At 41.8% G+C, this 24,612-nt stretch overlaps 1 protein-coding gene across 1 annotated transcript in view; it reads left to right on the plus strand.

Annotated features, from left to right (window-relative positions):
- The window catches only part of FMN2 (formin 2), a 159,839-nt gene that overhangs the window by 56,920 nt on the left and 78,307 nt on the right, over positions 1-24,612 (plus strand). Inside the window, exons 6-7 of the mRNA XM_083496737.1 lie at positions 2,742-4,261; positions 6,100-6,244. Of these exons, the coding sequence (XP_083352863.1) occupies positions 2,742-4,261; positions 6,100-6,244 (1,665 nt within the window). The remainder of the gene's footprint in view (positions 1-2,741; positions 4,262-6,099; positions 6,245-24,612) is intronic.

Here is a 24,612-nt window from a genome sequence, read left to right on the forward strand (position 1 = left end):
AAACTCTTGGAACCTGTAACCAAGCAAATAATTAGTTTGTGAAACAAATTCTACTAAAGCCCTTTCCAACTTTTTTTTTAAAAAACCTATTTAGCTCAGGTGTTTAGATTGCTCTGGCATTTTTCAGCCCCAGCCCTTTAAATATTCCTTTAATATTAATACCCATTTAATGGATAAGTTAATAGACTACTTCTAACTGTTTTGAGAGTTAGAGACCAGTAGGGAGCTAATACAGATGGTTGTATTAGTCCACTCTAATGGTTATATAAGGAGGCATCCACTTTTATTTGCAAGTTGAATAAAGTTGGAGCATAACATTACTTGGTCATGATTTGATTTCATACCCAATTTGTGGTCTTATCTACATGGAAATCCTGAAAATGAAACCTTAATGTCTTAAACTGTGCCTTTTGGCCATGTGGGCAACAGGATTTCTATGGCTCTGGTTTCAGCTGTGTTTTACCTGTCGACTGACATGGACCCTGCATGGGCTCATCCTAGATTTGTTTGAGTTTGGGACTGGAGGAACTGAAGGAACATAAAAGGCAACATAGCTTTCTTCTTTTGGGGCCACAGTAGCAATATTATCATTTTCACATCGTCTGTGAGTTTCCATAGCAATGGATTGCCCATCCATTTGTGCCAGGTTTATCTTGTAAATAGTTTATTTTTTATTTTATTTATTGTATTTTTATTTATATACTTTTATTTAAAAACATTGTTTAAAATATATAGTCACAAAAGCAATGCAGCTTAAATCCCTCAAACCGGCTCATCTGTTCCAAACAGCCGTGTTTTAGTATACAAGCAATGAGATAAATAACCTTTTGAACTCCTGGCGTATGCTTGTGTGTCACCTCTATAACTCTGTTCTTTCATTTTTCATTAAAACAACAACTCTCTCTCACTCTCTCTCTTTCTCTCTTTGCTTTACTTGAAGGCTAGGAAATAGTTGCTGGGTTTAAATATTCTCATACCTTTCCCTTCATAAACAATGGTATAAAGCTAAACTTTCAGATGAAAGATGAGTTTGAGCTTTTGCATGTAATTTGGAAAGCCCCTTCATTAATGTTGATTGTTTACCTTTTTTTTTTACATTAATTTGAAGTGTCAGCCTATAAACATTGCAGTCTTTGGAAACAGCTTTGTTTGTGAAACAAATTCCTACAAGTTTGTGGTTTTATAATCATTTACTGCTTATGAATTCCAAAGGAGTAATCACATTAGTCCATAAGCAACAAGACACACTTGTAGTATTGGGCCCAACTCCTGTCAAGTTGGGAGTGAAGCAGAGGCAGAGATGAAGGAAGGGAAACAGGTCCAGCAAGGTCAGAGTCTCCCAGTTGCTCCGGCAAGCAAGCAGCCCAAACCTGGAAGCCTTTATAAGGGCCAGGAGAGAAGAGGCTTGAATTGCTAATCTGGCTGGTCCCCATGTAGTTCACTCCTTCAAACACAAACAGGTAGGTACACACAATCAGGAATCCTTGTGGACATAACACAGGAGGACCCAGGTGCAAGGCCCTCTGCATGGGAACATTCTCTGTTGGGTAGATGAATTGAACAAGTACAGCAAGAAGGATATCCTAAGCAACCCATATGCAGTTGAAGTAGGATGAAGATCAGGCATTACTGGTTATTTTCCCACAGGTTTTGGTAGAAAATGCCCCAGTTCTCAATGAAGTTGGCTGTTGCGGATGGAAAGTCATCCACAATAAACTGCCTGATCTCTAATGTGCCTCTCATGTTTCTGGCTGTAGATGTCAAGGATTAGATGTGTCTTTTCTGAAGCTTTTATGATATATTATACATTGATCAGCATTAGTGCTGGCTGACATTCTGTCTTGTTTTCTTTTTTTATGTCTTTCTAACAAAGTGAATACAAATGTCTGTTTTCCCCCTGAAACAAAAACACCCCCCCCCCATGATTTTAATTGGAAACTTAATGAATGAGAAACTGGCACAAAAAGCTGTAATTGGAGAAATAAACTAAGTTATCCTTTAGTCTCTTTCCATCGTACTGTTTGGAGCCTTGGATAGTTGTTCTTTGGCTATTTTCAAACATCACAATTCAAAGTGGCTCCAGTGGTAAACACAGGCTTACTTTGGCATTCCTATAGCCCGTCATTTGCTCCAGGGTGAGTGATCTCAAGCAACTAATGCATGGATGTTAATCAATCAAAATAAGCTTTACTTTTATGGCAGAAGGAACACATGACTAGTCTCCAATACCATTTGGGATATAGATGTTGCATGTCTGTAATGCTTTTATCTGATCAGCTTGTTGAAATCCAGTCTCCATGAACGACCAGAAACAAATTCCAATTACCCGAATTGGGGCCACATTATGAGTGACTCTCCTTGGCTTCCATTCAGGAATCTAGTGAATCCATAGATTTAATTATACAAGCCTTAAAAAAATAATAATCTAGTTTCTACCTCTTGTTGCAAAGTTTAAAAGGTCCATGTGATGTTTGTGTCAAAGTTATGAAAAAGAGAAAGAATGTTTGGAATGGTAGGCCTCAAAACATGCAAAACTACAGTTTCTTTTGTAATGCACCTAAAAGCATGTGTGAAGTAGCCCTCAATGGTTAGATCTTTCCAATGTTCTGACGTATTCACAGAGTTGTAATTAATTTTTATAGTTCCATCTTAAGTCTCTGTGAACATTCTTTCTCTCTGCTGGAAAATACCACATTTTTTTTATGTTGACTTTTCTTATCTTTTTCTTTTTTCCCCATTAGGAAGATGTTGCAATGAAATCGGAAGAGCGGGCAAGCGAAATTCAGCGGCTCGAGCAGACCATACAGGACCTGAAAACAAAAATTGCAGAGTTAGAGAAACAGTTTCCAGCAGCAGAGGTGCTGATTTCTAGCAGTAGTAGTCAGTGGAATGAGAGCACGCAGCCAACGTCTGAAGGATTCTCTAATGCAGCTCTTCAAGAACATACGTTAGGTGCCCTTCCCAAAACTATAATTACAAAATCTGTGCAGACTTCACCAACAGATGATTGTTTAACACACACAATGCCTTCAGCCAACACACTGCCACAAGCACCTCTGCACCTCAAAGGGGATCAACATCAAGGGCCAACTCAGCCATTGCCAACACTTGAGCCACAACCCACCTTTTGCTCTGAAATATCTTTAGTCCTGTCTCCAAAACGGATTTCAGTACAGTTGGATGCTGACCAGGAGAAACTAACTACGTCACAACCTTCAGGACCTGATGCTCATTTGTCGTCACCTTTGTGTCAAGAGGAATTGGTACCATCAGCTTCCCACCCAGCTCTAAGCACTGAAAGTATTACTTGCAGTGAACATTCCCCTTCCTTATCCTCTCATCCCACAACTGGACTGTCTGCTTCCCTGCCTGGAGCAGGAGACTTATTTTTAACTTCATCCACGTCTAGTTCATGTGTACTGTCTTCGTCGTCCCAACCTGCCTCAGGGTATTCCCTGTCTTTGCCCGGCGCAATGCCCCCTCCTGCCCCACCATTGCCTGTTGAAGGGATTCCTCCTCCACCACCTCTGCCTGGAATGGACATGCCTCCACCTGCTCCTCCTTTGTCTTTTGCAAGCATTCCTCCTCTGCCTCCATTGCCTGGAGCTGGAATGCCTACAGGCATCCCACCTCCACCACCTCTTCCTGGAAGGGAAATGTTACCTGCTCCCCCACCTTTGCCAGACATTGGAGTGCCACCACCTCCACCTTTGCCAAGCATGACGGGACCTCCCCCTCCACCACCCCTACCAGGAATGGGAGTGCCACCACCTCCGCCTTTACCAGGCATGGCGGGACCTCCCCCTCCCCCTCCTCTACCAGGGATGGGAGTGCCACCACCTCCGCCTTTGCCAGGCATGGTGGCACCTCCCCCTCCACCACCTCTACCAGGAATGGGAGTGCCACCACCTCCACCTTTGCCAGGCATGACGGGACCTCCCCCTCCACCACCTCTACCAGGGATGGGAGTGCCACCACCTCCACCTTTGCCAGGCGTGGTGGCACCACCCCCTCCCCCTCCCCCACCTTTGCCTGGTGCAGGAGCTCCCCCTCCTCCACCACCACCGTTGCCTGGTATGGGGGCGCCACCTCCTCCACCTGCTGGCCTTCCACAGCTTCCTGGGTTTCTCCCCCCTCCCTTGCCAGCTGGTTTATTTGTAATGGGGATGAACCAGGATAAAGGTAGCAGGAAACATGCAATAGAACCTTCTCGACCAATGAAGCCTCTTTATTGGACAAGAATTCAGCTTCATAATAAAAGGTAACAAACACGCCAGAAATGTTTGGTTGGTAGCTTTTCAATCAGATCATGTTATACTAAGAACTGAAAAATACCAGCATCCCAAAGTCACTGCCTCCTCCCCCCCTCCGCCCGGCATTATATACTGATAAACCATCTTTTATAATGCTTAATTTTTTGTGCTTGTTTTTGTGTGCTTTGAGAGAATGTTAGGAAGAAGTGTTTTGCTGTGTATTTTAACAGTAAAGGTTACCAGGTGGCATAGACCATATTTGGCTTGGTCGAACACTAATAATTCCCAGGACAGCAATGTGTATTATCTTCGGTTCTGAATCAGATGTAACTATAACATATATGTTTAATGCAAATTGCACTTTCTCATGGAGCTTTCAAAGATATCTTGGGTGGCCAATTCATACACATGTGGCAAATTCCTCTGTATGCCCTTGGTGCTATCATTTGGCACATTTACCTGTATCCACAACCTCATGGAGAAAATCTCTTCATATGTACATGGCCACACAGGATTATGACTTAAAAAATATATCAGCATGTTGGCAGGAAGTGGTCCAGTACAGGTATGAGAGTAATTCAGTTGCATGAGCAACCTGGACAAATTGTGGGAATACAAAATTGCAGTCACATGTATAAACTAGCCCCGCAGTTCTTGTATTATGGCAGGGATGAGGGAACCTATGGCCCTCCAGATGATGAAGTACTATAACTCCCATCATTCCTGACCATGGACCATGTTTGTTGGTACTGATGGGAGTTCGAGTACACCAATTTCAGGAGGGTTAAAAGTTCCCCACCTCTGCAAAGTAGAGTATAATGCATGTACTTGGAGGCACACACTTTATTATGGTTCAGTCTGCATTGAAAACAGGTTCCAGGACTGAGTTCTATCAGGAAAATACAGGCACAAAGAGAAATATTTGGGGATATTGAAGAGTGGCTGTGGAAGAGGTTTTATAGTCTGTAATGTGGATCAAAAAGGCTGTTGTTGCAGTGCATTATCATCTCTGGTGCGGCTGTGGGGATGGAGTTCAGAAAGTTTCATGGAATTATTTTCATTTATTTTTCCTCTGAGCAACAGAAAACTAAACTGAGGTTCTTTGCGTGATTTTCTGCTTGTGTCCACTACTGTGTGCATCATACCGTTCCCCCACTTCTCTTACCTTATAATAATAATAATAATAGTCAAGTAGGGAAATAAGAGCTAGTTGATTCAGAATGTGTTGTTAACATCACTCTTATTAAGAGAAAAGAAACAATACAATCTCACAGTGCAAATCCATTTCAAATATGAACCAAAGGCAGCATAAGCTGTGCACTGATTTATGAAGCCTGTGACAAAATTTTGAAGTCTTCACAATAGTTCTAGTTAACCAAAAATTGCCCTGTGTAAACATTATGCTAGGTTTTGTGAAAGTGTTTTCTTTTCATTCTTCTCCTTGCTTGCCTTTTCAGCTTAATTAAACTTAATGTTAATCTGCAAATACTTATTTTCCAGATCCTCTCACCTTTCTTGACTATTGACATAGTGACTTTGATCAGAAACCTTCAGATAGAAATCTTAATATTCCTTAAATTATGGCCTGCATATCTCTATTTTTGTTACTCTATGAAACCAGTTCCCTACTAAAAAGTATATTTTACAGAAAATTTGCAACTTACTTTAATATGGAAAATAGGGGTCTTCAATATTTCAGTATTTCATCTTGAGAAGTCCAGATTTAACAAGAAGAAAAAGAATGCTACTTTTAGCAGCTTAAATTATTTATTATCTATCGTTATTCTACCATTTTGTGATTCTTTAGTCTGACATTGTCCTACATAGGTCTTTTGCTTAACTTTAGAGATTCTAGTACTTCACTTGTGTGGGAGAAAATTGAAGAGCCTTCCATAGATTATCACGAATTTGAAGAACTGTTTTCTAAGACAGCTGTTAAAGAGAGGAAGAAACCCATTTCGGACACCATCACAAAGACAAAGAACAAACAAGTGAGTACCCTCTTTCAATCTTTCTTTGGTGAACAATCCTTTTGTAGGAAAACATTGGCCACCCCTGCCAGGAGGGAGGAGGCATGTTCAGTAGATCTGTCTGTAAGTAGCTCATGGTTGGTATATCTGCATGACACACTTTCCTGTGCTACATTTGTCCAGTCCCTTTCCTTCAGACATCTTTAAATATACTGCATGGAGAAGGTGTACATTGTATGAAGTGAAGGGAATAGGATAAAGGGGAGAGTAATAAATAAATTGTGTAGCCTGAACAGAGAAAATGCAAGTTAAATGTGGAGGCTGCTGGACACAAAAAAGACACGGCAAGGGCAGGATAGCCCAGTTGATTAGAGCTTGGTGCTGATAACACCAAGGTTGCAGGTTTTATCCCTGTATGGAACAGATGCCTATTCCTGCATTGCAGGGGGTTGGACTAGGTGGTCCATAGGATCCCTTCCAGCTCAACAATTCTATGATTCTATCCTGAAGGGGGGGGGGACGTGGAGAATTGGGGAGATTCCTCCCTTTTTTGTGGAATCTAAACCTCAGTCATCAATGTTAGGCATCAGTAGAAATGATAAGCATTCATTATGACTTGCTGTTGTATAGAATAGTATGTGACAAATCTGGGAAGCTAGATAATTTTAGCCTTGCTAACTTTGTGACTGAAGGGTTGCTTTTAACGAAAACAAAGGGGACAAGTTATAGATGTATAAATCATGGCTATGCAGATTAAGCAGCATTGAAACTTATTGCATTCAGGCTTTGTTTAGTGCTAGAGAATATGTAAAGTGGATCCCACTAGAAATGTTTGTGCAAGGTAAGGTATCCCTGTTGGCCACCTTATTATTCTGGAGCCTTGGAGGGTGGATCCTGGGCCGGTCTGCATGCATGTCTGTACAGACCATCTAAATCCTAGAAAGACTACACAGCTTGTCTATAGTGTTGGGTTAGCACTTAAACTGGACCTTATCATTTGACTTTGTAATAATCATATCTGAAGCAAAATCCTGTTGTTATTGTTCTTTGCAAAACATGCGATGGTCTAGGTCAGGGGTGGCCAACTCCCAAGAGACTGCGATCTACTCACAGAATTAAAAACTGCCAGTGATCTACCGCCTTTTGGGGGGTTCAGGGCAAAGCTGTTGAGCTTCTTTTAGGGTGGAAGGGGAATAGACACTCACCAACAGATTGCTGAGGAAACAAACAGACTCACTCAGTTAAGTCTGTCTTCTGTTCTGCATATTGTGCAACAATGGAGGGCAGGGAGAGGGGGCAGGGCTAATTTACTAATGGAAAGGGACCCAGCAATCGACTGTGATCTACCAAAACCTCCCAGGGATCTTCTAGAGATCTGAGAGCCAGTGTGGTGTAGTGGTTAAGAGCGGTAGTCACGTAATCTGGGAAACCGGGTTCGTGTCTCCGCTCCTCCACATGCAGCTGCTGGGTGACCTTGGGCCAGTCACACTTCTGTGAAGTCTCTCAGCCCCACTCACCTCACAGAGTGTTTGTTGTGGGGGAGGAAGGGAAAGGAGAATGTTAGCCGCTTTGAGACTCCTGAAGGGGAGTGAAAGGCGGGATATCAAATCCAAACTCCTCCTCCTCCTCTTCTTCTTCTTCTTCTTCTTCTTCTTCTTCTAGTAGATCACAATTGACCTGTTGGACATCCCTGGTCTAGGTAAACTGCAACTGAGAGGGCACTATAGTCAACTAATGCATGAAATGAACTCCCACTGAAGATTACCACCTTGAAAGAAAAAAAATATTTGCTGGCAAATGTAAATGTGGCATCAAATCTAATGCGCACCCTAATTTTTGCAATGTAATTTGGCAAATAAAGGTGCACATTAGACTCAAGTAAATAGGGTAATTATTTTGACATCTTCTTGGATGTACTGATGCTTTTTCCAGTTAGAGTTAGAGTTACGAACCCAAGTTATAAGGATTCTTATTTTCATTTCACCATGTTCCATTGAACAAACTTTTTTTCCCCAATAACAGAAGAGCCAAAAGTAGGTATCAGAATATAGTATTTCAAAACAAGGCTGTTTTTATGATGAAATTCAATCTGTTATGAGCATCCATTTGATATCTTCGTCAAACAATCATTTGACATTGCTTTGTTGATCTGCATAACTTATACCGAATATCAGTTAAACAGAAGTCCGTATTGTTTCCCAGATTTCTTAAATATATTATTTTGAGTAGCTTTATGGTTTGGGGGAAAACTGTTCTAACCCCTGTTGTCTTCCACTGAAGATCTTGCCAGACCATATATGATGGGATAGCTGTGTATTCAAGTAAATGGGTGTGTATGCTGTTAAGTTTGACCTTAAAACACACACACACACACACACACACCATGAGATTTAGCAAAACAAACCTCTGCAAACAATAAAATAATGGCTACTGGGTTGGGTTTGGCAAAAGGTGGTTAAATAGGCAGGCAGTAGTTGTGGTGAAATATTAGTGGTTGTGGTTTCTAATGTCGGGCAATGTTTGTTTTCTTTGCAATGGAAAGCACTTTATTACAGTTATGATTTTTAAATATATATATTTGAACTGGATACCCTTAAAGGTCTGCAAAAGGACATGTTTTCTGCAAAACACAGAATCCAACAAAATTCAGTTAAAGAATATGACTATATGGAACTACCTTACAGATCACTGGTCCACCTAATCCAGTACTGTAAACTCTGATGGCAGCAGTTGACTAAGGTTTTTCAGAAAAGACTTTTCACAGCCATGCCACCTTAAAAAACAACACTTAAAAAAAATACCATGCTATTGATTTTCAGATATAACAGGACTAAAGGAACAACAATAGCATTATTATTTAATTAAAAAAACAAACAAACTTGAAATGCTAGAGATTGGTCTTTGGATCTTTTTATCAAAAATAAAATGTTGCACTGTATAATCTTGAGCTCTATACAGAAGTACGTGTGCTTGCAAGATCTCTTCCTGGCATCATGGGGTCACAAGATTGGGCTATGGTGCCACTGTGCTCACGAGGCATCCTGGTAGCTTGCAAGGCTTAAAAGAAAACAACACATTTGGATAGCTATATGGCACTGCCTGCAGTCAAAAACCAGAAACAGCAAAGAGATAAAGATATAACGAGAGCATACCTATTAGGTGATCAGACCAGAGCCTCCCGCTTCTTTAAGCAACCAGCCCATGCGTTCTCTAACAGAGAATATGGTTTTCCTGGTCTCCCCTAATGGGGCTAAATCTGATATTAATCAGCCTGATCATGCACATGCTTTTCACTCTCCATCATCCTCAGAGGAGGAGGATTTCAAGAGGCAGCATCCACTCAAATCTTTTCCCTCCCCAGGAGCTCCTCATTGCCTCAAAGAAGATGGATATCAAGATGATGGCTCAAATTCTCAGGTTGTGCAGATCACTCCATGGTCCAAACATCATGCCAGGACCCTTCATTAGACTCTCCTACCATACCAGTGGGTGATCACTCATAACAGACATTGGCATATCAAGGTGTCTATAAGAATCAAAGCAGCCATGAAATAGTGGAGCAGAGATGCCAACTGCAGGAAAGACACTCCTGTCCAGGATCTACACAAGACAATAATTATGACAGGTGCCAGTCTCTTGATCCAGGCAAAGTAGTTCCCATCAGAAGCACAAAACAGTGTCAACTGGCTGGAACTCTGGGTGTCCCAGTAAGACATACAACACTTCCCTCTACAGCACCAGTCTCTCCACATCCTTCTGTGGTCTGACAGCATCAGTGTGAAATTGTATATCAGTTAGCACCAGATCCCTTGACCTCCAGCAAGAGTCGGCCCACTCATGAACTGGGTAGAACGCCACCTCCTGAGCCCCTCAGCCAGACCACCTGCATCACACTGGATCCAAGCAAATGGACACTGCACCGGCAGGTCGTCAATCAACTTCACAGTCAGTGTAGTCCATTTTTGGTAGACCTCTCCTATTTCTACAACCCACACACAGAAGGGTGAGATGCCCCATTGTCTCCTTGGCCATCAGGTCTGCATTATGCATTCCCACCAATTGCAGTTCTCCCAAGGGTTCTCCGAAAGATCTGGTAAGAACAAGGCTATGTCATACTGATAGCTCCCTTCTGGAGCCAGGCACTTTCCCAAAAAGTTTCTTCTCCTGCCTCATGACCAGGGTAGAGCAAGTGACCCCATTATGCCATTGCAGATCTACATTTTAGATGAGCACCAATCATACTTTTTCCATTGTGTTGACTGTACATGTTTAAATTGTGTAAAATGTATTAACTTAGGCCTGCCTTTAAAGAACTTAAGCTGATTCTTAATTCAGCCATTAAGCTTTTTGACTAGAGTAATTTATTCAGAATAGGTCACTCCATTATTGTACAATCTTCTGCGGAATGGTTTTGTTTGCTTGCTTGCTTGCTTGCTTGTTTCTGGGTTCAGCTTGAAGTTGTAGTCACACCTTGACAGGAGGGCTGGACAAAATGATAATAGGCAACCATTTAAATATATATTCAAGGGTCTTCCAAGGTGTGTGTTAAACTTCCCAAATTTCAAGGGGGAAAGTGGGTGTTTAGGTTGGAGAGTTTAGTACATACTATTTCCTTTCTAAGGTGGACAAAGGGCTGGCTTCTTTTCTTATAAAGAACAACAACTTGTGGCTTGGCACACTTTGCTTGTAAAGTCTAGCCTTGAAGACAGAAATTTTAAAGAGAAGCCAGGCCTCAGACCCACCTCACAGTGGAATTTGTTAGCAATACAACACCCGAAATACAGACAACATTTGCCACAATCTCAGAATGTCCATGAATTCCTTCCTCATTTTGGTTAAAAGATCTGGCAAGGGTAGGGGAGAGGATTTTGTGCTGCCCTGCTTTAAAGCCCTAAATAGTTTAGGGCTAGGATACTTGTGACTATCCATGAGTGCCTCATACTGAGACAGAAAGATGGGATATGTATGCTTTTAATAAACTAGCTAACAAATCTAGCAGAGATAGCTGAATTCAAGGTATTAAAATGATTGCATGAGTAAAGTACTGTATATTGGTTGTATTCAACATAGCACTAAGTCATGGTGCTGTCAGGACGAAGATTACTGCTAGCACAATAGGACTTTGCCACCTCACACCCCTGCATACCTTAAGTCTGTTCTAGGGGTCTTCCCAACCCTCCTGAGCAAATCTAGGGAGAGTTTGGGGCACACAAGGGGTGAAGAGAGAGGTGGAAATCCTGTTGTGTGCTAGAGGTAATTTTTCTGCTGATGGGACTGTTAGTAGAATACCATCCAATTTCCTGTTCCATTTAAGCAGTATTTTCAAAAGTAGTGGAGGTCAACAAGATTAGTCTTTATACAAATATTTATTATTATCCTTAACCATTTCTATTCTGCTTAAAACATATTTCAAAGTGTTGCATAACTTTTTTTAAAAAATACAAAATATGCAGTTCATATATAAGCAGTTTGCTGTGCCAAAAGAAAAGCTGCAGTAGGTGCCCACAAATCCAAAATTCGGAATAGCCATACATATATTGCATAGCCCTGCTAGATCAGACCAAAAGGTCACCTAGTCCAGTTTCCTGTTCTCACGGTGGCCAACCCAGTGCCCCAGGTGGAAGCCCACAAGCAGGGCCTGAGTGTTGTTTCTGTTTATTGATATCCTGCCCTTCTCCCTGAAAGGGACTCAAAGCAGCTTATAGCTAAAATAGAAACTAAGGTGTGTGTCACTGTGGCCAAATAAGTAATCTTTGCTTTCATGATTCCAAGCAACACATATTAAAATCAGTTTCCTGGACATCAGATAGGTAACATAACTTTAGGAACACCAATGCCTGAAGGCATTTATCTGCATTTTTGGACAAGGGAAAAAATAAGCCAAAATATGCACATTGGTGCATACAGACTTTTTGCAGCCACTTCGCTCTTCCCTTCAAATGAACAGTTTAACAATCCAGGATTCATCACAGCACAATAGCTTCTCATTATATGTGAACCTGGAAACTGTTTAATGGCTTCAAAACAAACCAGAAAATGATTTCAAGTTGGCTTAATATCCTGGCTTGTTTGGAATCATTAACCTTATTTTATGGGTTCACATGTAATGGGAAGCTATGATTAAGTGCTCAATCCAGCTTGTTCATCTGCTTGCATCATCAAAAGAGGAGTGGAGCTGCTGCAAAGGAGCTCTGTGCATCCCATGCAGCTCATGCATATCATCGCTTATTAAGATTGGCTTAGTGTTGCATGCAAATGCAGCCACTTATAATAATCTTGAAACTGATCACGTGCATACTGGCCAAAATGCAGATATCACATTCCCGTAGCAGGATTCTGCCTTTGCCGACATATGCTTCTGATGTTTATCACTGTTACCACCTTTGACCCCCCTAACTAGGACTCCCTTTGAGACCCACATGTGGTACAAGTGCTGTATGTACAGATCCAGACACAGAAAATACGCTTGCAGTACCTTATGCACACCCAGGCCTGATCATTACTGTAACAGGACAATTGATGCTCAGCATATATCAATTAATAGTGGTAACTATGACAAACTAGAGTACCCATTAACAGCTATAGCTGGTGTGCCAACTACAGCCATAATGGGATATGGATGTCCTGACTATGGTGATTCACATATTAGCAACCTCTAAACTTAATTATTACAATGCATCCTATGTGGGGCTACCTCTGAGCCTGATCCAGAACCTCCAGCTGGTGCAAAATGATGCAGCTAGTCTGTTGATGGGGACAGACTGTCACCAACTCAAGACTCTGGTGCTTAAAAGCTTGCACTGCCTGCCTATATGTTACCAAGCCAGGTTCAAGCTGCTGAACTACAGGCAGATGACTATGACTTTCTTGTTCCAGCAGGCATTTTAAGCCAATGTTGAGTCTTATTAATTTTTTTAATTGTTTTATAGTCCCGTTGGGGGAGGGGTTGTTTTTAGTAGACCCCATAAAAGTGCAAATAATGAATTGGTGTAGAAATGTCTGAAATAAAAATAATAATAACTTTAGTGATCACAAACAGCGCTGAACAAATGCTACTGTTAATGTCACTTAAAAGCCTGTGGGCTTCTGTAATGTTACATCACATTGTTGACTCAGCTTTGTGAGCTGCACCTACTATAAAATCAAAAGCGCTTGTGCTTACTCTCTTACCCACATCCTTATACTGGTGAACTTTTGTTTTTCTTTACCCAGCCATAGTTTTCCGGACCATTTCCTAGTTTTGATTTTGTCTTCTAAGTATAAAGTGGGACTTTCTCCTCAAGCTAAATAAATGTTTATGAGAGGAGAACTGTAGTGAAAGTTAAGGCCATGATCCTGTATATAGACACTTGTACTTAAGTTCCATTGAAATCAGTAAGATTTAATGTTGGCGTAATTATTCTAAATCTCATAATCGTTTGCAATCTAAGGAGCCCTAACTGAAGCAGCAGATTAATTCAACAAGGATGTTGTGTCCACATAGCTTTTTAAAACATCATCTTCATTTTAATTGTTTGGCAACATTAACTCTTCTGTGAGTGCTGTTTATAAGATGGCTTATCACAATGACCTTACATTCTTCATCCACCCCAGTCCTGGATAACATTGCAAGAAAGGGATTTATAAATTGGCCACAGTTTGACAAACTGAACTTGTTGTATATAGATGGAAGCCTAATTAATGTTCATAGTCATTTGTTTCATCCCTCATAAGTAACTTGAGGACTGCTTCCTTAGGAACACAACTGTTGTTGAAAAATTGGCTCTTGCAGATCTAAGTGATTTCAATTCTTTGGAGAATATTATCTAACTTTAAAAAAAACACAACCATTTGAAAGGATGTACCCATAGCCAGAAACTGTCAGCAAGGAACTGCTTGGTTTTCATCCATTTGGAAACCTCACCCTGAAAATGCCTGAGTAGAAATTGTGCATCCAAATCATACAGTTCTGTGTAGGTAGTTCATAGAAAGTTAAAATGCGCCACATGCACTCTTCTTTAAAGACTATTCTATGTGCATGAGAAGCCAGTTCTCTGCAGAGATGCTGGATGTTGGGAGAAACCAAGACTTACTTTTCCCCACCTCTTCTCTATTAGTATAGCAGTAATGCCCAACTTAGAAATAGAAACATACATACAAAACAGATACTACCCATAAGGTAAGAGCTACTACTGGGGATGGGTTTAAGCTGTGACCAGGTAGAAAATCCCCCTGTTGCATCCTGTGCAAGGCAAAAGGAGCAAAACACTCTTCTCATGCTACTTGGGTATGGAAATGCCATTCATTTACAAACATAAAAATAAACAAGCCGGTATTTTCACTGAGAGACTTCTGAAATAAGCAAACTATCACTGCCCATTGCAATGCAAGCAGTGATAGAGCCAGCTGGATGGCTAACTGAATAGCATTCTGTGGCTGAAAAGACTCTATTCCCCATGTCCACTCACTGCACCACATGGTCCACTCACTGGATGATAACTCCATGGAGCAATCCTTAACATGTTTGCTTTCAGACATGCACACAAGCCCCATTCCCCAAATCTCTTCACTTAGTCCATGATATTCCTATGTTGAACAGGAAAAGTCAGCAGAAAGTTACCTGAATGCAATTAAAACCTTTCGTGTGATTGGGGACCATGGTAAAGCAGATTAAAGTCTGTCTGTTCACCCTTATCCTGCCCAACACCAACTTTAGACGTTAAATACAATTTCTGATGGGGAACAGAGAGCTTCGCATTATAAACATTTTGATTACTTTGCAACCCAGCTCTCGGGTTGACTTCACTCAGTACCTTCATGCTGATGTGAAAAAGTGGTGCTATGTAGGAAGCAGTGTTAGAATGAGCACTCACACTATATTGTGGGTGCCTTTTGCGGGATCGTGTGCGGTGCTACAGTTCCCAAGGAACTTGCTAGTAGAAGGGGGCTGGCCTGCTTCTCAGTGTATTATTCAGAGGTTCATGCCCAGCCTCAGCTTCCTGGGAAGTGGGGCCCAGTGGTGTAGCGTGGGGGGTGCAGAGGGGCCGGCCGCACCGGGCGCAACATCTGGGGGTTAGGGTTAGGGGGCGCAAATCCACGGGTTAGGGGGCACAAATTACTTGCCTTGCCCCGGGTGCTGACAACCCGCGCTACGCCACTGGTGGGGCCAGACCCATTATAAATGGGGGGAGGAGCCGTTATTAGCCAGGTTCTGGACATTCACCCTCCCTACCCTCCCTTTGTTAATATTTCTTGTTTACAGGTTAACTTTTTCTTCCTGTTTAGCAGGCGCTGCTACGGTCTTTGACTGGTTGCTGTTGAAGGACTGGGAAGAATTTTTCCTGCATTGGCAGGTTTTGTCTTCCCATTAGCAATTCATTACAACTTTGGCAGTTATGGCCTTGGGTGGAATCCTTTAGTCTTTTGTTCCCTATAATGGTTGTGTGGGTGGGTGTGAAGTGCTGACTCACACACACCCCCCCCACGGAGATTCCAGGGTCCCCTCTTATAGGGGTTACATAAATTGGTGTCACTGGTCATACACTGAAAGGTTGTCAGTGAACTACCCTGGGTGTGGGGATATGGGCTCGGCTGCCTGCCTACACTTACATCGTGCAGAGCACCCCCATATCCTATTTACCCTGATGTTCCCCAGTTCCCTGGCTCGGGGACTGGGAAGAATACACGCCCAAGGCCTAAGCCAAGGTCTTCCTACATTCAGAAGTTTAATAAAGCTGGGCCTAATTTTAATTCCATAACGTTGTCAGAGTCTTTATTTCCTTTCCCACGTTCCCTGGGGGCTAGGGCTGTCGTGCCTAGTCACGCAAACTGAGATATGAAAGCTAGGAGCTAAATGCTACCTTAAATCTAGCTTATGGCTGTAACAACGGAATGTCTAGGTGTGCTTTTTTATAACAAGAATACAAAGCTGAAAATGAACAAACTGCAGCTAAACTATTACGTTCATTTTTCACATGGTCTAATCCTTCCCCTGCCCACCCCCCTAATATTCTTAAGAGGGCCTCTTCTCTAGTCTTCAGAGAGTAGCTGGAGGCAGGGAGGCAGAAAAAGGGCCTCCTTTCCTTCCACTCTGCAGTTTGAATCTGAAATCTTAGGCGCAGTACTGCACCCAGAGCTCAGAAACTGCTTGCGCTAATGAAATTTCCTGTCACAAAATGTGCCTAGAACAATTGGCGCTTCAAACACTGTTAGGAAGGTTCTGCCTTTTTGTCGCTTTGCCATTGTTGCATGTGCATAAGTCGATGCCCACAGGTGCTGCATTTGCATCATGAATATCTCCTAAAGTTCAACAGTTTGAGTTTCTGTTCAGACCCCATCTCTGTCCCAGTGAAAGCACTTCTGAAAAGCTCGTCCCTCTGTAGGTGCTTTATGTGAAACTGTAAGCATTTAGCAGCTCTCTGCAACTATGTGGAGCTTACGCATGCTAGAGCTGACATAACCCAACAGTGGCTGTGCTGGCATTCATGAGCTTCCATGCACATCGGATGGTTCTATGAATATTATATGAGGATCATAGCTCAGTCATACCTGGAATAGAAAGGATTTGAATGTTTCCGCTTATTAGTGGAAGCACCACTAAAACTTTTCAGCAGTGCTCAGGTGGGGGCAGTAATGTCTAAAACATCCATGTGTGCATCCAAGCCCCACAGAGCTCTGGCTTTAGGCTTCACTGATTTCTTTTTTGTGCTGTATCAGGCTTTTAAAAACTCAGCTCTAAGGATCCACCTTCCTTTATAAATCTATGAGCCTATTCTGTCACAAAAGGCTGTTGGTTCCATGAAATAATAAGCTAAATGTAGTCAAAAAGTGGTATTTCAGGAAAGAAAGAAAAATAGGCTTCTTTTTTTTTGGCCAGTTTAAACATCCCTTCGCTTGTCTTCAGCACTTTTTAAAACTGAGGATTCTGTGATTCTTTCTAATGAGAGAAATGTTTAATCTATTCTTATGTCCCCAGTTGGAGAATGTGTTATTTATTGTTTTTACATATTACTGTGCATGTGAATCTAAACAATCTGATAAATTTTTCATCCAATGTCATACAAAGGGGTATTAAGCTATAGCAAATATATTAAACAGGGATTAGTTCTGTAAAGCAGCTCATGTAATTGTATTTGTTCCACCCAGCCAGTTGAATCTTCTAATGATAAAAACAAAATGAAAGGTTGCTTACAGTTTAAAGACTTTGATTTACAAAATAGAATATTAGGATTGATTGGGGGAATGAGTAGCGAGAGAAATTGAAACTTATGCTAGGGGTGTTTTCATTTTTCTTAACATGGCTGTGGTTCTGACACGCATAGGCAGCATTAAGTTATGTGGAAGTTACCATATATTTAATATTGACTAATGAATGAAAAGATGTTTGTCATGACATAAGATGGGAAGGTTCTGTCGCAAAGTGCAGCTACACACTCTTTGCAGCTGAAAGGACATCAGAAGAGGATAATGGGTGACAATAAAAAAAATTGAAATGAGAATGAGAATGTGTTTTTCCTAGCTTGGAAACCTAGTGCAACTGGCAGGAATGCTATTTTTAAATAAAGAATTTCTAAAGCCAGTGGTCATATATTCCAGACCCTTCAACATGTTACAGATGAAAATAGGAACGTGCTTATAACACCCCTGTTCCCATAGTAAGTAAGGAACACTTCTTAAGCTCCCCCATTACAAATGGCAGGAAGCACCACTATGTCTGCTTTTTGCTGTATTTATTTACTCTACAACAGCTTGTCCTGTGCTGTTTTAAAAACCATGTAGGTGTGTGTTCTTTTGTTAAAGATATGCTAGAAAAACAAAATGTCACAATCTCGTGTCAGTCATTCAAAACAAGCTTCACCAGGCTTATTATGCACTATATGAAGCCTTAAATGTTAGTATGAATTTACATATATGTGTTGGAGATTCTAGAGCCATGTTTTCCCCTTCTCCCACCCATGCAGAGATTTAATCATATCCATGGGGAAGGAGACTGAACCCTGAAGAATGTCAAACTGGCAACTCACACTTGCAAAATTTAGGCATCCCAACAAATAAAAAATAGGGATAGTATAGTATAGTATAGTATAGTATAGTATAGTATAGTATAGTATAGTACAGTACCTGGGGCAGGGACCAGAATACCAGGACTGTCATGGCTGATTGGAGACACATGACACAGATGACTGCATTTCTAATTTTATTACTGTAGGGTTTTAGGTCTCTCAGACTACAGAAATTCAGGTCATGAATGTTGACAGTCACCTAAATGTGTCAGTGAACATTCATTTGTGCGAGCAGAAGCTCCTGCTTGTATGTTGGATGGGATAAAGTCTCTCAGAGCTTACTCAGACAAGCTCTGGGGTTGCACGGCTTCTTCCCCCCCATACCGGGTGAAAGTTCTAGACAGTGAAAATTGAGGAATTAGATAATTTGTTTTCGAAATTTACAACGTTTGTTAGAATTCATCCCATTCCAGACATTAGCCTTAAAGGGGGGAGTGTACAGAAGTTGGGCTATGCTGCTGACACTATACCTGTCTTCATGTCCCTGACCTAACCATGCCCCCACATAGATACCTAAAAAGGAACCCCTCCACATGAGCAGCGATTCATATGTTGGGACTCCATACAATCAGAGCACTAGCTTTGTGAAAAGTAGGCCTTTAAAAAGTAGGAAGAGGGAAAGCATGGCAGTCTCTTAACCTTCATGAAGAGACCAGGAGGCTGCCATCTTACTGCATGGTTTCTACTCCCCATCTCCCCAAATGTTGGAAGCAACTGTAACAGGGTTCTTGTTTAATCAGGATTCTTGTTTATAGAAATTTAATTAATAAGGAGGATCAGAAATCCTCCAAATCCAGCCAAGGCTCAGCTCTGGTGGACCCAGAGCTCAGCCATTATAAATAAATAGTAATAGTGAGAGAAAAAGAGTTCTGAAGGGCTAACATCCAGGGCCTTGGAGTGCTCTGTGAGACGAAAGAAGGGGAATTTCCAGCAATAAGCTTCCTTTTTTTCAAATAGTTTAAACCTTGATCAGAGTTTTCAGTGTTCAAGTTGGGCCAAAGCTTTTCTTAAACTTTAGGAGGAATTTTGTTTTGAAAAGGGTGGAAGAGGGAACACATGTTTCACAGATGGCACCTGATCTTTAAAGCTGCAGATAGGAGGGGACAGTGTTCATATAGCCACCCACTCCTGAGTAGTGTGAAAGAAGAGAGGGAGAGAGACTCACTGTCAACATATTTATTTTAGTAGGTATCACAGAATTGTAGAGTTGGAAGGGACTCCAAGGGTCATCCTGTCCAACCCCCTGCAATGCAGGAATCTCAGCTAAAGCATCCATGACAGATGGCCACCCAACCTCTGCTTAAAAACCTCCAAGGAAGGAGAGTCTACAACCTCCCGAGAGAGGCTGTCCCACTGTCAAACAGCTCTTACTGTCTGAAAGTTTTTCCTGCTGTTTAGGTAGTGTCTCTTCAAAGCTTCATCTTCAGTTATGTGCTCTCTGTTATTTTTAGGCCTATATTTTAGTTGTATTTGTAGGAATACAAAAATTCTGTTATTTGCAAATTACACTCTTTTCTCCTGGAAAATTTTTTTCTGATTTATAGAGGTAAAAGCACCAGGTTCAAAATCAAAATAAACCAGCCCATGACACCCTGAATAATCACTGAAAGAAAAATGCCTTTAGTACCATAGTAGCAGTAACATTCATTCTTGGCACCATTTCTAATCTGTATGGGAAGTCACATGGCATTTCTATTGCATTTTCTTCTGTTACCACTTTTGAATAAAACATTGTTGCTAAACTATGGGATTAACATCTGGGAGAAGAGCTGCCATAGCTAAGTAATACCTACTTGGCCTAGTTTTACAGTCTTAAAAAGAGACATTACATTTGTCATTTAGTAATTACTATTGTACTGTTGAGTTGAAAACCTCTGGCTCATTTTACTAGTGTCAACTAGTAATTTGGCCAGTTGTAATGAGTAACAACTTTGAGACATTGTTAATATCAGCAATTAAATTTGTTCCAGAAAGTAGAACTTTTGGAAAACAAATTCTGCATGAGGTAGATACTATTTTGGGGGAAGGGGGGTTTTCTTTTTTCTTTTTCTTTTGCTCCAAGTATTTAATTATCTGACATCTGTATTGCATTGCCTTTCATTAAATATCTGACTCTTTTTGCTTGTGTTATCTATACAGGAACAAATTTGGCATGTCACTGTTTACTGATCAACAGTACAGGCCACTCAACAGTTAGGAACTTGGTCATAGACTTTAGCATGCTGATAGTATCGTTAGCTTCCTTTATATTTTTAAAAGTTGTTTTTAAAGTACAGTTCCAAACTCTAAACTAAAAAAGAGGAGATTTCTATTGTGTCTGAAATTGTTTGATCTCTTAGAGATTTGATTAGCAAACTTTTGTAGTTTCTCTGCTTAATGGCGTCACTAGTCTGTAGCCTGTAGGCTTACATGGCTGCAGTTAATGGGTTTATTTTATTTCTAATTGTGGGAACTGCTTTAGGCCTTTATGCTAATATTCATATTTTGTGAATTAGCCATGTATTGTTGCAGCCACCGTGCTGGAGGAAATATGATACTATTGAATTCATTCAGCATTTATTTTTATTTTGGTGAATATTTAACTTTATATGTGCTGGTGACCAAATAAAGACAATTGCCACATGTTCCCTATTCATTAGATTTATGGACCTTGGTGGGCACCAAACTAGAAATAAACGTATAGTATGATGTGCACAGTTTTTTTAAATTGACCCCCAACTATCCTGACACCATCCCCATCTGGATGAAAACCAGGGCTGGGCCTACCATTAGACAGCGTGAGGCATCTCAGGCAGCTAATCTGACCACATTTTGCCCCCAAACCTGAGGCTTCCGATCCCTGGTTCATTTCTCTTCTACTCCTGTTGCCACTGTACTCCAGATGCAACTCTACGGTTTGGCTTTGCTGAAGAGATACCAGCCATGGTATCATGAAAGGGCATATGGTATCATGGAAGGGCACATGATGTTAGCTATTTAATGTATTGTTATTGTATCTTTATTGTTGTAAAGGTAGGAGGCATTTGTGGGATCTTTTGGTCTCAAGTACCAAAATAACTTGGTTTTGAGTACTATGCACTTTAACTTGGGGGTCTGGGATACTATTTGCTTTTCCTGCTTAGGTGTTGGACAGATGCAGCTGTGACAGATACATAAAAGGAAGAGACTCGCCTGGCTTCCACTTCATTCCAAACCAGGGAGTGGGAATGTCTTTCAGCCTGAAGCCCACACTCTGTCGTGGGGAACCTTTCAAGGGCAGCATGCCAGTGGTGGGCAGGGCCAGAGGCAAAAAGTGGGTGGAACAATGGATGTTGATGCTTACTTTTGTAAACCCAAAACTGGAGGTTTCTGTACACAAACACACACACCTCTCTCTCCCTCTCTCTCCATCCTTCAGTCAAGAAAAAGCACTCAGGGAGGGTGTGAAGCAGGGATGGTGAGAGATGTGGCCTAGGAAGAGGGGGCTGACATGGGGAGGTGTCACAGTCTAGGGAGAGTCCTGCAGATTAGATAAAGGGGTCTGGGGGACCACATTGTGCCGCCAAACCTGAGGCTTCCTATCCCTGGTTCATTTCTCTTCTACTCCTGTTACCACTGTACTGCCAGACGCAACTCTCTGGTTTGGCTTTGTTGAAAAGATACCAGCCATGAGTGCAGATTTGGATGTGGCACATGGCAGGAGCAGGGAGGGGACAAAGTAGCTATGATTTTCACCCTATGTATTTGCACACTGTATTTGCTATGTACCGTATTTTTCGTCCCACAGGACGCTCCGTCCCATAGGCCGCACCTAGTTTTTTTTTTTGGGGGGGGGAAATAGTGGAAAACATTTTTTCCTTTATTTCCCCCCCAAAACAAGGTCGGGGAACAGCGGGATGGCGGTGCTGCGCCTCTCCGCTGTCCCCTGAGCTTGTGGGGCTGGCCAATGTCTGCCCGGCGTGAGGGGCGCTCTGCTTCAGGGCGCCCCGCGCACTGGATGGCAGGCTGCTATCCGCAGCACGGGGAGCCCTGCAAGAACTCCTGCAGGGCTCCCCACGCTACGGATGCCTGCCCGGCGCAAGGGGCGCTCTGCTTCAGGGATGTCTGCCCGGTGCGAGGGGCGCTCTGCTTCAGGGCGCCTCGCACGCCGGGCAGCAGGCTGCTATCCGCAGCGTGGGGAGCCCTGCGGGAACTCCCGCAGACTCCCCAGGCTTGCTGATAGCTTCCTGAAGCCTGGAGAGCGAGAGGGGTCGGTGCGCACCGACCCCTCTCGCTCTCCAAGCTTCAGCAAAAGCCTGTATTCGCCCCATAGGACGCACACAGATTTCCCCTTCATTTTTGGAGGGGGGAAAGTGCGTCCTATAGGGCGAACAATACGGTATTTGCTTAACTGTGGTTTATAATGACGCAACAGCAGAGTGTCTTATCTTTGCTTGTCAAGTAATCATTATATTGCTATTCTAAGAGGAAATCTTGTTGTATATCAGATTTTTGGTCATTCTTTCCCAGTTTTCTTTCTTCTGACAATAAGCAGATCCCTTGCATCTCAGGCAGAGAGCCTTCCTGCTTTGAAGGAGATGCAAGGGATTGAACCTTGATTGAATCATGCAAAGTGTGTGCCCCACTACTGAGCTATGACTCTTAGCTAATACATGTTTTCTGTCTATTAGCTAAGAAATGTTTAGAACTTTCACCTGAAATGTAAAAATAATATGTATTTGGTTAGTACATGTGTGTGCTTTTATCTTGTTTTTGTAGACTGAATGGGCCCAGGTAGATCAGCCAAGGACTTTTCCCACTTCCACTTGCATGTTTCTGACATATTTGTTTTAATATATTCTCTCTATCTATGCCTTTTTCTTCAAGTACCACCAGGCATCCCAGTTGTCAAGCTCCGCAGAAACTCTCAGACCCCTTCATCACATGCAGCAGCATATCACGGTTGTTAGCTTCACTTGACAGCTTGTGCTCCTGTGTACATGCATTACAGTAGGCTGTAGATGCACAATACTAAACTCAGTCAAGCTGCCAATCAATGACTTGGCTCTCAAATGCTGGTGTGACTGTTCCTCATTGCCTGCAAGTTCCTGCATAGGATGTACCACCCCAGCATGCAGGAATTTTTGAAATCAAATGGTAGCAATTCTAGGATGACACATGCATCCACACCCACACAATTAAGTCTTCTGTGGATATCATAAGCATTATAATGGACACCAGACACAGCATAACATTCACTCACTTAACACAGCTTTTGAACTCTTAATGGAAAAAGTCATTGTTACACTGCTGCTTACAACTCCTTTTGGTACTTGTTTAGTCATGGTTGGCTGCACCATTTAAATGTTAGAAATGTCTTGTCTGTGAATTCATTTCCTGTAAGTGGGTGATCTCCTGTGTTGGTCAGCACCTTCCACCTCCTAGACAAAGATTTTGTGCAACATATTCATGATTCATTATCTAAAGGCACTTACCCAACAAATAAGATTATAATTTAGCATTTCTCTAATGGATGATGTTGGCATTAAGGGGCTTTCCAACTACCTGATCTCAGTATCTCTTAACAGTTGCCTGCTCTCTCTCTTTTCTTCTTCCAGAAAGCATTTTATGCATGTGAGATTGTGAATAGTCCCATGTAACTATAGCACTGAATTGAGATGTCACTTTCAACAAATAGATATGTTACTAAAGATTTTTAAATCCCAACAAACAATCCCGTTATTTTTCTAAGTACTTGAAAGAAAATGTTTTGAGGTGAAATCTAGAGGCAAAATTGAATGTTAATATTTGCAAAAGTGTGATACTCCAGCATTTTTGCTGAGGAACAAACCTTGGCTTCCCAGTTGTGGTTTGTTTAGGACAGGGCTGGGAAACTGGATCATCTAAGTCTGCAGGCCAAATCTTGATGCCTGGCAGGCTAAATTAGACCTGTGGGCTGGAGGGTCCCCACTCCTAGTGTGGGAGAAATAAACCACAAACACTGAGTTGAATATAATGCTAAATCAGCCACTCTGTGGTTTGTTTCCCCCTCAAGGGTAGAGGAGCAAAGCTGGAATTGCTTCAGCTGTGTGCTTCATTCGCAGATTAATTTACCTAACTTTGGTTTATGGTCAGCATTTTGTCTGAACATGACCAGTGTGTAGTAATTGTGCCCCTTGGAAGCTGTGAATTTCAAGTGTCTGTTAAACAGTAAATTTCAGTGGGACTCAAATCATGAATGTAATTAACATGTGATTTTTTTTTCTTTTTAAGTATAAGTACTAGCCTTGGGGAGCTTGAGCAGTATCAGATCTTCAGGGAGTAGCGAGGGAAAGTCTAACTCCTGCCCTCTGCCACAATCCTGGTGAACAGAGCTGGCCCATCAATGAG

This window comes from Podarcis liolepis (genome assembly GCF_965112155.1).
Source record: "Podarcis liolepis genome assembly, chromosome: 3".
In the NCBI taxonomy this organism is placed as follows: Eukaryota; Metazoa; Chordata; class Lepidosauria; order Squamata; family Lacertidae; genus Podarcis; species Podarcis liolepis.